This window comes from Macrosteles quadrilineatus, unplaced genomic scaffold (genome assembly GCF_028750875.1).
Source record: "Macrosteles quadrilineatus isolate MER2022 unplaced genomic scaffold, UCM_ALF_1.0 Scaffold_1__1_contigs__length_201487025, whole genome shotgun sequence".
NCBI classification, from domain to species: domain Eukaryota; kingdom Metazoa; phylum Arthropoda; class Insecta; order Hemiptera; family Cicadellidae; genus Macrosteles; species Macrosteles quadrilineatus.
The window spans coordinates 34,968,154-34,980,589 of NW_026542594.1; the positions used below are offsets into that span (position 1 = coordinate 34,968,154).

At 34.4% G+C, this 12,436-nt stretch overlaps 1 protein-coding gene across 2 annotated transcripts in view; it reads right to left on the bottom strand.

Moving 5' to 3' along the window:
* Nucleotides 1-12,436, bottom strand: part of LOC128982630 (protein D2-like) — a 113,466-nt gene that overhangs the window by 28,110 nt on the left and 72,920 nt on the right. For both annotated transcript variants that reach the window (XM_054401585.1, XM_054401581.1), the window contains exon 4: nt 9,976-10,051. In XM_054401585.1, the coding sequence (XP_054257560.1) occupies nt 9,976-10,051 (76 nt within the window). The remainder of the gene's footprint in view (nt 1-9,975; nt 10,052-12,436) is intronic.

Here is a 12,436-nt window from a genome sequence, read left to right on the forward strand (position 1 = left end):
AAACGACAACAGATAAATCAATAAGATTTAGTACATCAACACCACACCTAAAAATCTACTTTTTTTTAGGAAATATCAATTTTCTGTCATATCATGGGGACGTCCCGCAAGGAGTCAGAAGGAAATCTTAAATAAATAGAAGCATAGGTTGACATGTACATCAAATTAAAGGTCTTTACTAGCAGAATATAATGCCGCAAATTTGAACTCAAACGGACAACCGAGCCAAGAATGACAGTTGTTCAAAGATTCATTTAATTTACATTGCTATTATACGCTTTCTCCTCAGGGGGCACAGCCCTAGGAATCGGAAGAAAATTTTTAACGCAAGCATAGGTCGATATGCACATCAAGTTAAAGGTCTTCAATAGTAGATTACAATGCCGTAAATTCAAGCTCAAAAGAACGCCTGAGTAAAATACCCCCGCCGCAGCAAACCTGCAGACTAAGCGAATTTCCATTAATCTGATTGGATTTACACTAAAATGCCTCCATAAAAATAGCATTTTTATTTCCTATTTAAATAGAATTAGTTTAACGAGTACTTAGGTTTGCTGCAACAGGGAGGGTAAAAAAGATTTTTTTATAAAATGATAATAGTTTAGTAAGAAATAAAAGTATTTTCCAAAATCGATCAAAATATGTTCATAAACAAGCAAACTACAACAGTTGACTTATTCTCCATAAGAATAACATGGGAATTTTAAAATTACAATTTTTTTAAATTTTCTCCATAACAATTAGGCGCATAATAACGCTTCAATATACTAAATTATTTGTTTTTTTAAGCTCTACAAAATGGTTTAAAAATAAATTGTGAAATTTCGTGTTTTTAGGGTCAAAAATGGGAAAAACCTATTTTTACCCCATAAAACCCCCCATAAACCCCCGTTCCCATAGTCCGATAATGCTGGTTCGCGAACTCATTCAAGTTTATCCCGCCTTACACCTTCAAACCAAATTTTATCAAAATCTGACAAAAATTACTCAAGTTATCGTGCGGATGGACATATATATATATATATATATATATATATCTATATATATATATATATCTATATATAGATATATAAAAATTTGAACGAATGGTGTTTTTGGCCTCAAGGGACATCAAAATGAAAAAGTAAATCGGTCCCGGGCTTAGGTCTTACCATGAGACCTACGGTAATAGCTACTTCCCTATAGGGAAATTCGCTAAAATGGCAGTCGTTCAAAGATTCAAAATGGCAGATTCAAGAAATCTTTGAACGGCTGCCATTTTGCGCAGGATCAACCTTTTGAACTGCGATTTGCGGCATTGTATTCTACTCAAAAAGACCTTTCATATTGCATATTGACCTATGCTTCCATTTAAGATTTTCTTCCGACTCCTTGTGGGCCGTCCCCCTGAAGAGTTATTGGATCACTGAATATGTGTTAAGATACAGTTTTATGCTCTGTAACTTTGTACCAAGTATTGTAGCTCTATCTACATTATTTTTTTAAATATTTAACTGTCTTCGGACTTTATTACCACCCTGTATATACAGGGTGAGTTTTAATTGTCCCCCCCCCCCCGCCAACGTTTTTCTACATTTTTTCAAATATCAATCCCAGACCACTTCCAAACATTGTTGGGTAGTAAGTACTTTATTTTGACAAGGTGGTCATTTCCGGCCGCCATCTTGGATCCGCCATATTGGATGCAAAATATATTTTCAAATGTAAAGGTGGGGTTGTGACCCATTATTTCACACTAGATTTTTACCCTGATTACAATGCCACAAACCGTTTTTAAAAATCTTGATTCATTCTAAAGTTATGAGGGCTTTTTAATACTTTATTTTTAGCCCATTTTAACATTGTGCGTGTAAAAACTAAGACCATAATCTCAAAGTAGTGATAGATAAAGATAAGTATACACTACCAGTCATTGTCGACCTATTTTCACTTGGTTATGAAGGCTGTATTTTTGCGGCCGCGATCTTGGATCCGCCATTTTGAAATGTGATCAATTATTTTAAATATGAAGGGGGTGTTGTGACCCATCATTTCGAATTACTTTTCTTAAGCTTAACTCAATGCCGCAATCCATTTTTTGTTATCAAGTTCTATTTATGAAATATTAACATTTTTTTGTTAAAAATGTCAATATTTCTAAATCAAAATATGAAAATGAAAAACGGGTCATGGAATTGAGTTTAGGTTAAAAAAGTATGGGTCACAAAACCCCCTTCATATTTAAAATAATTTATCACATTTCAAAATGGCGGATCCAAGATCGCGGCCGCAAAAATACAGCCTTCATAACCAAGTGAAAATATGTCGACAATGACTGATAGTGTATACTTATCTTTATCTAGCACTATTTTGAGATTATGGTCTTAGTTTGTACAACCACAATGTTAAAATGGGCTAAAAATAAAGTTTTAAAAAGCCCTCATAACTTTAGAATGAATCAAGATTTTTAAAAACGGTTTGTGGCATTGTAATCAGGGTAAAAATCTAGTTTGAAATAATGGGTCACAACCCCACCTTTACATTTGAAAAAAATATTTTGCATCCAATATGGCGGTTCCAAGATGGCGGCCGGAAATGACCACCTTGTCAAAATAAAGTACTTACTACTGTGACGGGCCTAAAATATACAATATAGATTTTAAAATTATTAAAAGAGTTTGGAAGTATTTTCTTACGCGTAGGCCAAAGTGCGCATGAACACTAGTAAGGGTAGTCGTGATCGAGAGTCAGTTGAGAGGGAGATGCGCAACAGGCAACACGCATGCTGCGTCTGTTCAGTAAATACTTTTACGTTGTTTCGATTAGGGCCTAACTCATTTTGTCAATGTAAAATCTTTTGTGAGCCCATTGAACAGTTAATATACAAGTTTAATGCATTCGTGCGTGTTATTAAAAGACTCCCTCATAACCCATTACAAGGTGAACGTCGACATCTACGCTGAGCTACAATCTTGGTGACGACGCCGGAGCAGAAGACCAGACAGCGGAGACGCGACAAAATGGCGCCCACCCAACGTGGGGCTTCCTAACGTCCACTTTAACAACTGACAATAGTGAGAGGTGACTGCGGGAAACACGGACACACTACCCAGATCCATTACCCAGACAGACAACAGGACTAGGACCCTTTGGTTTTGATGTGAAGCTTCAGTGAACGAAACAAGGACACAGACTGTGACGTCAAACGGCGACTTAACAAGACAAGGACCCAGGACCAGGACTAGGACTCCTTCATGACTCATGACTATTGGTGAGACTTCAGCATCAGGTAGGATCGACAATTTATATAACTTGTCAAGACTGAGATAGGCTATCAAGAATCAGTGTATGTTTTAGGTTATTTAGGCTAGGCATATCCTAACTCCGTGAGATAACTTATAACCATCTAAAATAAATCTTTTGATTATTATTACAATTTAAGTAATTTGGCTATGTAGCTTAGGCCTAGAATATCAGAACTAAAAAAAACAAGCATTTTAATAACATAGACCTATTTAATATAATGTAGCGTAATCAATGTCAACTTCATCTAGTAATTCATCTGAAGATTTACCTTTATCTGAGCTTAAAATAAAAATGGATGTTCATAAACTTACTAATGATAACATAGGCATAGATAATGAAGAAAGAGATTGTATGAATAATGGTAGTAAACTTGGAGAGTCCAATGAAAGCTTAAACTTAATAGACATGGATATTAGGCGTACTCAGAATAGTCCAAATACTTGTACTAATAATACAAATGAAACAGTAAACTTAATGGATACAAGGCCGACAGTAGCTGTTAATGATATGCAAAATTGTATGCTAAATATCACTACTATGTTACATATTAAAATGCAGGATAGTTTTGACAAATTGCTGGTCTCTGTAGATGGGACAAATAGGGTGATTAGGGAATTAAAACAAGAATTAAAATCTGAAATTGGGGAACTAAGAACTGAAATTAAAGCTGAGCTTTAGATTGTAAATGATAAAGTAAAGGTTATAGAGAATGACCATAAAATGTTAGAAGAAAAAGTTGATAGGATGGACAATAATGTAAAGGGAATTTACATTAATAATGGACATATTAATGACTTGTCTAGGGAATTTAATGACAAAATCTCTATTGTTGACAGTAAAGTAAAACTTGTAAGTGATGGACAAGATAACATCAAGCAGGACTTAGTATTGTTTAAGGACAGTAATGATCAGTTTTGTAAGGTACAAATTGACAAGGAAATTAGTTGTTTAACAGAGACAGTTAATACAAAAATAGTGAGTCTCTCAGAGGACATTGATCATAAATTCATTGACATAAAGTCTGAATTAGCATATGTTAATAAGGAATTAGAAACAAATTCAAGTAAAATCTCAATGGCTCCTGATAAAACTTTACATGAATTTCTAAACTTCAGATCAGAATTTCATAAAGATTATAAAATGTGGAAAAATCGGTTTAGGTGCGAGATTGAGCAGCAAATGCATGAAGAGATAGGTGTATGCCTAAATTTTAAAAATCGCGTAAACGCAAATGATGAAACTAAGCCAAATGAAGTGCTTAAAACCGTGTCGTTTGCAAATGTCCAAAATGCTGAATTGTACTTGGTTGAATTTCATGGGGATGGAGAAAAGTTTATCCATCCGATGAATTTTTGAAATATGCCAGAAAATTTTGTGATGTATCCTGTGGTACTTGTGAGTCAAATAAGCTGATTTTGTTAAGATATTTAAAGGGGAATGCAAATGCTTGGGGTCAAGATATAATCATGTGCACTAACTCATTTGATGATTTTGAAAACGCGTTTAAGCGACGATTTTGGAATAAAACTATTCTAAGAAAATTTGAAAGTAAATTAGCTGGTGATGGTGATTTTGTAGATGGTAACACAGATTTAATTGTGTATGTAATGAAATATTATGAGAGTAACTTACATTTGGACAAGCCATTATTAATGGAAGAATTCATTTATGCTATTGTTAGGCATTTACCTACCAGGATAGGCATGGGGCTAGCGGCTGCAAAAGATATTGATACACGTGATGAGTTAGAACGCCTATTAATACGATTGGTGAACATTCCAGACCAACAAAAATCATTAAATGAGGGGGGTAGAACGTTAAATCGACGTAATTTTGAGGGTAGAGAGAGATTTTGTAACTCACAGTATCACAATGGTAGATATCAGGGACGTGATAATATCTCAAATCAAAAAGCCGACGAGAGACAACACTTCAATGATCATGTAAATAGAAAATACGACGACAGATATCGAGATAAGGGGTACCAAGACAGACAGGAAAGTGTAAACCACTACAAATCGTTCAATCAAAGAGGGGGGTCGCAAGAAAAACATAGATACAATATTGATAATGAGCAAAAAGGTAGAAACAATGATAGTAGAGCATGACATAAGGATGCGAGCGATGTAGATAGGATGGTTAATGTTAACATAGTAAATACGGAGAAAGATAAAAACAAAGATTGTTACCAACCGGCAATAGAATGTTTTCAGTTATTATCCGATAGTCTAGGAGTTCGTATGGGTAATAAGTTATTAGGGTTAAATATCACTCGCTCGCTCAATGGCAAAAATAAGATTAATCTTTGTGTAGGGGGTCAAAAGATTGAAGATTTAGGTAAACTAATTGATGAAAATTCAGATAAGTTATCGACAAATGTGATTGTGTGGATAGGAGTAAATAATTTCCTTAGAGGAGATTCAGTAGACTATATAATAAAACAATTTGAGGGTTTATTGCAAAAGTTAATTCAGTTAAGAAAAAATGTTTTATTGGTAGAAATTCCTTATATTCCTAGATTAGGAAATGAAGATAAGACACATTTGGATAAACTAAATGCAGTTAATACTCATTTAAAGGCATATAGTAGATTGAATAAGATAAAGTTAACATAAACAATTTACTTATGTACAATGGTAAGGTGTTGGTTGACTTATATGAGAAAGAGATTTGGATCAACAGAAGGTTAGCTGTAGACCTAGTGCATTTGAATGAAGCAGGCCTAGCAATAATTTATGAAAATATAAAGGACTTTATAAATAAACAGACATACAAAATAAAACCTATACCAGTAAAAACCAACCATAGTAAATTAGTAGGTGGTCCTGAGTTAAGAGAAGAATTGTTGAATGAAGAATATTATAATAGCCTAGTGCCTAATCAAGTTGGTACACCATTTCCCCACAGTAGATGTGATAGTTCACACGTTAACTATATGGGAAAAGGAGTTTATATAATTAGTTTGTCATCTCACGGAAAGAGTCTATATTACTAATAACTGGTTACATCTGCTGTAGGAAAATCATTCAACCGTATTTGGATTGAATAAGTGAATCACCATCTTTGGTCATAAAAATACCGAATTTTATCAGCATATTATATCAGTTTTTTTTGTATTTGATAAAATATCTGATTCTCCAGAAGGCAGAATCATTCTTACTTCGATCTAAGCAATTTTGATTCCTTCTCTTGCCACATCGTATCGACCAATGTATTTAATCATCATGTACTTATTTGCTAATTGATTAACTTCTGGCATAGTTTTGCCTAGGCCGCATCGATCACATAAAGTTGTGCATGTATTTTGTGGATGGGATGGACCATAATTGTAGTGAATTTGACCACAAATCTTGAACATTTGCTGAATCAAATCCATAACCTAGTCTGCCTTGGTTGGCAACAAATTATGCAAATGAGATGAGATGTGATGGCACTGTTGTATTTCCGAATTTTTTTTATGTAGTGAGGTTTAGATGCATTGTTAGACCTAGCTAGATATGTACATCAAAGTAAAAACCCTTTCCCTCTTTTTTAATACCTGAACAGCCATTAACCCTTAGAGTGCCTTGCGAGAAATAAAAGTAACGCTCAAAAAATGCCGATGATTTTTCCCGAAGGTCGCGCTAAAAATGCTGAGCGCGATCTGGCGATTTTTAGGTTAAAATTTCGTAAAAATCGAATTTTCGATATTTCGACCAACGACAATCGATGTATCGCATCTAGTAACTTTCGACTCAATGTTAATATGACAAATATGGGTTAAAAGAATCAGAGTATCCATTCGGTTGTTATGACAACTGTTCGATCATTACGAACCGTCCGGTCAGCCGGACGTTGGCACTTTTGGCTCGTTCTAAAAACGTCCGGTCGGCCGGACGTCGGCACTTTTGGCTCGTTTTAAAAACGTCCGGTTCCCCGGACGTTGGCACTCAAAGGGTTAATTCACCTACTGCACCAAACAATAGATTAAACCTATTCCGTGCTTAGTCTATTCCAAAACTTGGAACACAGCTCACATCCTCAATGTACAAATGATTACATACATCTACAAATGATTATTGAAAGTAGACCAAAAAAGTGCATTAAAGCATAGATTTCTGAACAACAAATCTAAAACATATCATAAATTCATCATTTTGTTCAAACGATAAAAAGCTTGCCATGCAGTGAAGAATAAATTTTGAAATCATAAATAATAATGTAAACATTTAATTTTGACAGTTTCAGTAAATGGTCATAACACTTAACCTTTGAAATACAATTTTAAAATTAACAGCTGGTTCATTAAAAGTAGTGTAAAATTATACATATGGTCATAATGTAAACAGATCTGTTGAGGGGACCTTAAAGGCCTCTGGGGAAGAGCCCCAAGGGAATTTACCTCGTTTCTCTTTTGATGGCTCACCTACAGACCATAATACCTTTCTTTAGAGACCTCTACCAAGTTTCTAGGCCCAGCCGTTCTCTGAAATTAGCTGTGACAAAAACCCGTTTTTCCTCCATAAGAATAACATGGTATGGGAATTTAAAGGCCACTGGGGCAGAGCCCCAAGGGAATTTACCATGTTTCTCTTTTGATGGCTCGTTTTGTAGATTTGAATAATCGCAATATTCTGTATTTGTTATGATTTGAAATAGTGCCACAATGTTTCCACAGAGTGCAGCACAGAAAACTATTTTACTTTTGAATAAGTCCAAATACTGTATATTAAACCCCAATCGCAGCATACCTGTGCACTCAACAACGTTTAAATTCTCCAATGTTAAATATGTAAACATAAAACACTTTATCAAAGTAAAACAATAAAAGGGATGGCAATGCCTTAATATTTTTATCTTTTGTTATATACCCACACAATCTAACATAAATTATTAAGTGAATATTAATTGTGCGTGCTAACTCAGATATCAAATGCCTCTCAATTCGTCATTAACCCACCACATTACTGTCATTAAAAGAAGGAACTCCAATAATACTAATGCGAAACTTAAATCCACCGAAGCTGTGCAACGTTACCAGACTGACAATAAAAAAAATGACACCAAAATTGATTGTAGCAAAAATTATCAGTGGTAAGTTTAAAGGAGAATAGTCTTAATCCCAAGAATACTGATGATTTCATCCGAATTACCCTCTGAATTTAAGCAAGTACAATTTCCTTTGTGTCTTGCTTTTGCAATCACCATTATAAGGCACTAGGGCAATACCTGACTATCGTCGGTTTAAATTTAGAAACTGCATGCTTTTCACATGGACAGCTGTATGTTGCGTGCTCACTTGGTGGTAGTTGCGCCTAAAAACTTATATATTTATACACCTAATGAAAAAACCAAGAACAGTGTTTATCCACTGGCAATTAAGTAAAATATTCTATTTTTATTTTTGGTATTTTTATTTTTATTCATCGTAAAGAACAAATTACCATTTAAAATAATAGTTGTTAAGCGCAGCAACGCGCGCCGGGTAACTGCTAGTTCTATATATTAATAGGCAAGCATGTTTATTGAAAACCTTTTTTCTCAGCTCCTGTGCATGGCATGTAAAATCTACGCATACTGTTAGAAAGATATTTTTGCCAGTAGATGTGCAGAATCCCATTTTAAATTAAAATAAGCACAAAAAATGAATTTAAACTTTTAAAAAAATTAACATGGGCCTTATTTGGGTTGCCATGTTGGTGACTAAACTACAAAAAAAAATACCCCCGCCGCAGCAAACCTGCAGACTAAGCGAATTTCCATTTGACTGATTGGATTTACACTGAAATGTCTACTTAAAATATAACATTTATTCCCTATTTAAATAGAATTAGTTTAACAAGTACTTAGGTTTGCCGCATCAGGGAGGGTAAAACTGTTTTTTTTTTTTTAATGTTAATAGTTAGTAAGAAATAAAACATTTTCCAAATTTGACCAAAATATGTTCATGAACGGATGGTGTTTTTGGCCTCTAGGGACCTCAAAACGAAAAAAAAATCGGTCCCACGTCCAGGCCTTACCATGAGTACTACGGTAATAGCTTATTCCCTATATGGGAAATTCGCTAAAAACTGAAAATCAAAACAAGATTCCAAAAGAAATTCAAAATAAATTCCAATTACATGTTAAATTTACAGCGTGGGGTGAAAATAGAGAAGTTTGCACAATACATACTTTTGGTTGAGTTTTTGACCACGGGCCCTGCTCTAGTTAATAGACCTAATGAAGAATTCTTTTTTAAACTCTGTGTCCTTGCTAAACAGGAACGCTCAAGTTTAAGTGGTTTTTTTTTTTATACAAATAAGTTTTATTTTCTTAATCCTGTAATTTTGTACAAACCTATACTAATGCAAAATACTGTTAAGTAGCCTATCCTAAAAATAAAATAGGGTACCGATGGTACCGGAACCGGGAATCGATTTTGGCTAGGAAACGCTACCGATACCGACTTTGAACAACTTTGAATTTTGAAAAAATGGTACCGACCACTAATACATAAATATAATACAATTTTAAAGAAAAGTGTTTAGGCCTCTAGGGACATCAAAATGAAGAAGAAGATCGGTCCGGGTCTAGGTCTAACAGTGCAACCTACGATAATAATGACTTCCCTATAGGGAAATTGACTAAAAGTCATTTAATTTCCTTCTACATTATGTCAATACTTAAGAAAATGGTCTCACAATATGGTAGTATGAACAAATGTATTACCTGTTTGTTAGTCGAGGTTCATCAAAGATGAGTTTATTGGGTTGCTTGTATACAAGAAACACATATCTATGAAGACCTAAAACACAACATATATGATAAAAGTTACATTAGCCCAGGAATTTTAGAAAAAATAATGCCGTAAAATAGAACAAATTAATAACTAGCTGATTTTTTTTGTGGTGTTAGTATGTTATTAGGTTAGTATTTCCTGAAAGTTCTCCTCACTTCCTCCGCTTGCTTTACCCTGTACAGGGTTAGATAGGGTCTAAGTGACATAAAAATACAAAAATCGTCATTGATTGACACCAATGTCACCAAATTTAATGGTTTTAGTCTTAAATCATTCAGAATGAAAGTGGTCATGCTAAATAATTACCACAACAATATTTCATAGCACTTTGTCATTTTTATTTTATATAAGTATTCCTATTTTTAGAATAAAAAAAATATATACAGTAGAACTCCAATTATCCGAACTCCAATTAACCGAATCTCCAATTATCCGAATCGCTTATTTCAACAATTTTAAAAACTTAAAGCTACAGTAATAAGTTTTGCAAAATATCAAAGAATTGTTATTAAACACATTTAGCCAATTTTGGACTTTGATTGAACACTATTGACTTAATAACATGTATAGAACACTTGTACTATGAGCATTGTAAATTGTAAAAATGTTCTGATTTAAATTATTATTAATTAAAAGTTCACTTAGTACCGAAAATGAGGATTTTTCTTTAAAATTCCCAGAATTCCGGTAAAACTCCGATTATCCGAATTTTTGATTATCCGAATGGGGTCTGGTCCCTATTGATTCGGATAATCGGAGTTCTACTGTATATATATAAAATAAATAAAACTCTTGCATAGTTAGTACATATTGGTGCATATTAGTACCCTTGTGATGCTAGTACATAGGTCAAAAGAAAACAATGGCAAAGGAAGGAGAACAATAAGTACTGGTGATATTGTACTAATAGGTGACGATAATATCTAAAGAATAAGGCCACTGGCCCTAGTGTTGGAGACAAAGTGTTTATATGAGGAAAGGATGGAGTCTGCAGAGTAGCCAAGTTAAAAACAGCAAAAGGAGAACTAACAAGACCCATCCAGAGACTTTACCCCATGGAAATACATTCAAAAGACATGTCAAGAACAGGATGTACATATTGAAAAAGAAGAAAATTCATCAACACCTACAGAATCAAGAAGAGGGAGGAAGATAAAAATCCAGAGAAAATGGACCTGTAAACCCAAAAGAAACATGTAAATACTGTAGTTTTGTTTGAAATTTTGATAATGTGAAGCAAAATTCAAAGATGGGGAGGATGTTGGAAATTGAGTAATGTTTTATATAGTACAAAATCAAGATTAATCAACATCAATTACAATAATTTAGGGGAGAGAAAGGAAGCAGGCTTACCCTAAACTACCAAAGGCCAAGATAAACCCATAGAAGGCGCATTTCCATGTGACATGGCAAGATGCAAAACCTGCCCAGAACAACATTTACGAGCACATCAACAGGAGAAACCTTCAAAATAAAAGGACACAATACATGCTCCACAAAAAATGTTGTATATCAACTTCTATGCAACCATTGCCCATCTCAATATATTGGACTTACCACCACCAGTTTTAGAACAAGAATTAACAATCATAGGACATACATAAAAAACAACCATCCAGATAAACCAGTGCCTATTCATGCTGCCAAAACAGTTGTTTCAATTCAAAAATAATAAAATCCTTCTCTTAATACTTTACACTTTCTTATTAAATGACGACCATACAAAGTAGGTATTTTAAGCCAAGTATGAATGGAGATGAGTGTAGGATGAATGGCACGATCTTGTAGTCTTGTTAGTGACTAAGGCCGACATTCCTTAAACACAGCTGATAATTAATAGCCCATACAGCTAATGGCAACTAAGGGACCTACAGTTTGTAGTGGAATCCGAACCACATTTTTTTTGCCTTGGTATATACGAATTGGTTCAATTATCAGGATAGTACTACGGATAGTCGTAGTACTCCCTCCTACCTGTAACCCATCACAACTAAGGAGATGGGATCTTTTTATCAATGGTTCACAAAATCCAGGGAGCCCCCAAACCTCAATCTCAGATAGGCCAAACATTTCCCTTTTCCCTTTCCACCCCTAAAAAGCAGGCTTAGACTAAGTGTAAATAAATTCAATGACTCATTTAACCTGTAAATATTCATTTGTAAATTTATAGTGTGTTGGCAACACTGCTTCCTTACCAGTGAAAGACTCGAAATATCTAATGTGACTCTCCATGTTGAGAAAGGGGCCAGTGGCCTCGAATTATGCAGTGTTTATTTAAGTTTTGTGTTTTCTTCTGTGTTCTGTAGTGAATGAAGTGGGATGCCTACATTTCTTAAGGTAAGCCTGCTTATCCTATCCTTTCTCTCCCCTATTTCAAGGCAATAAGCCCTT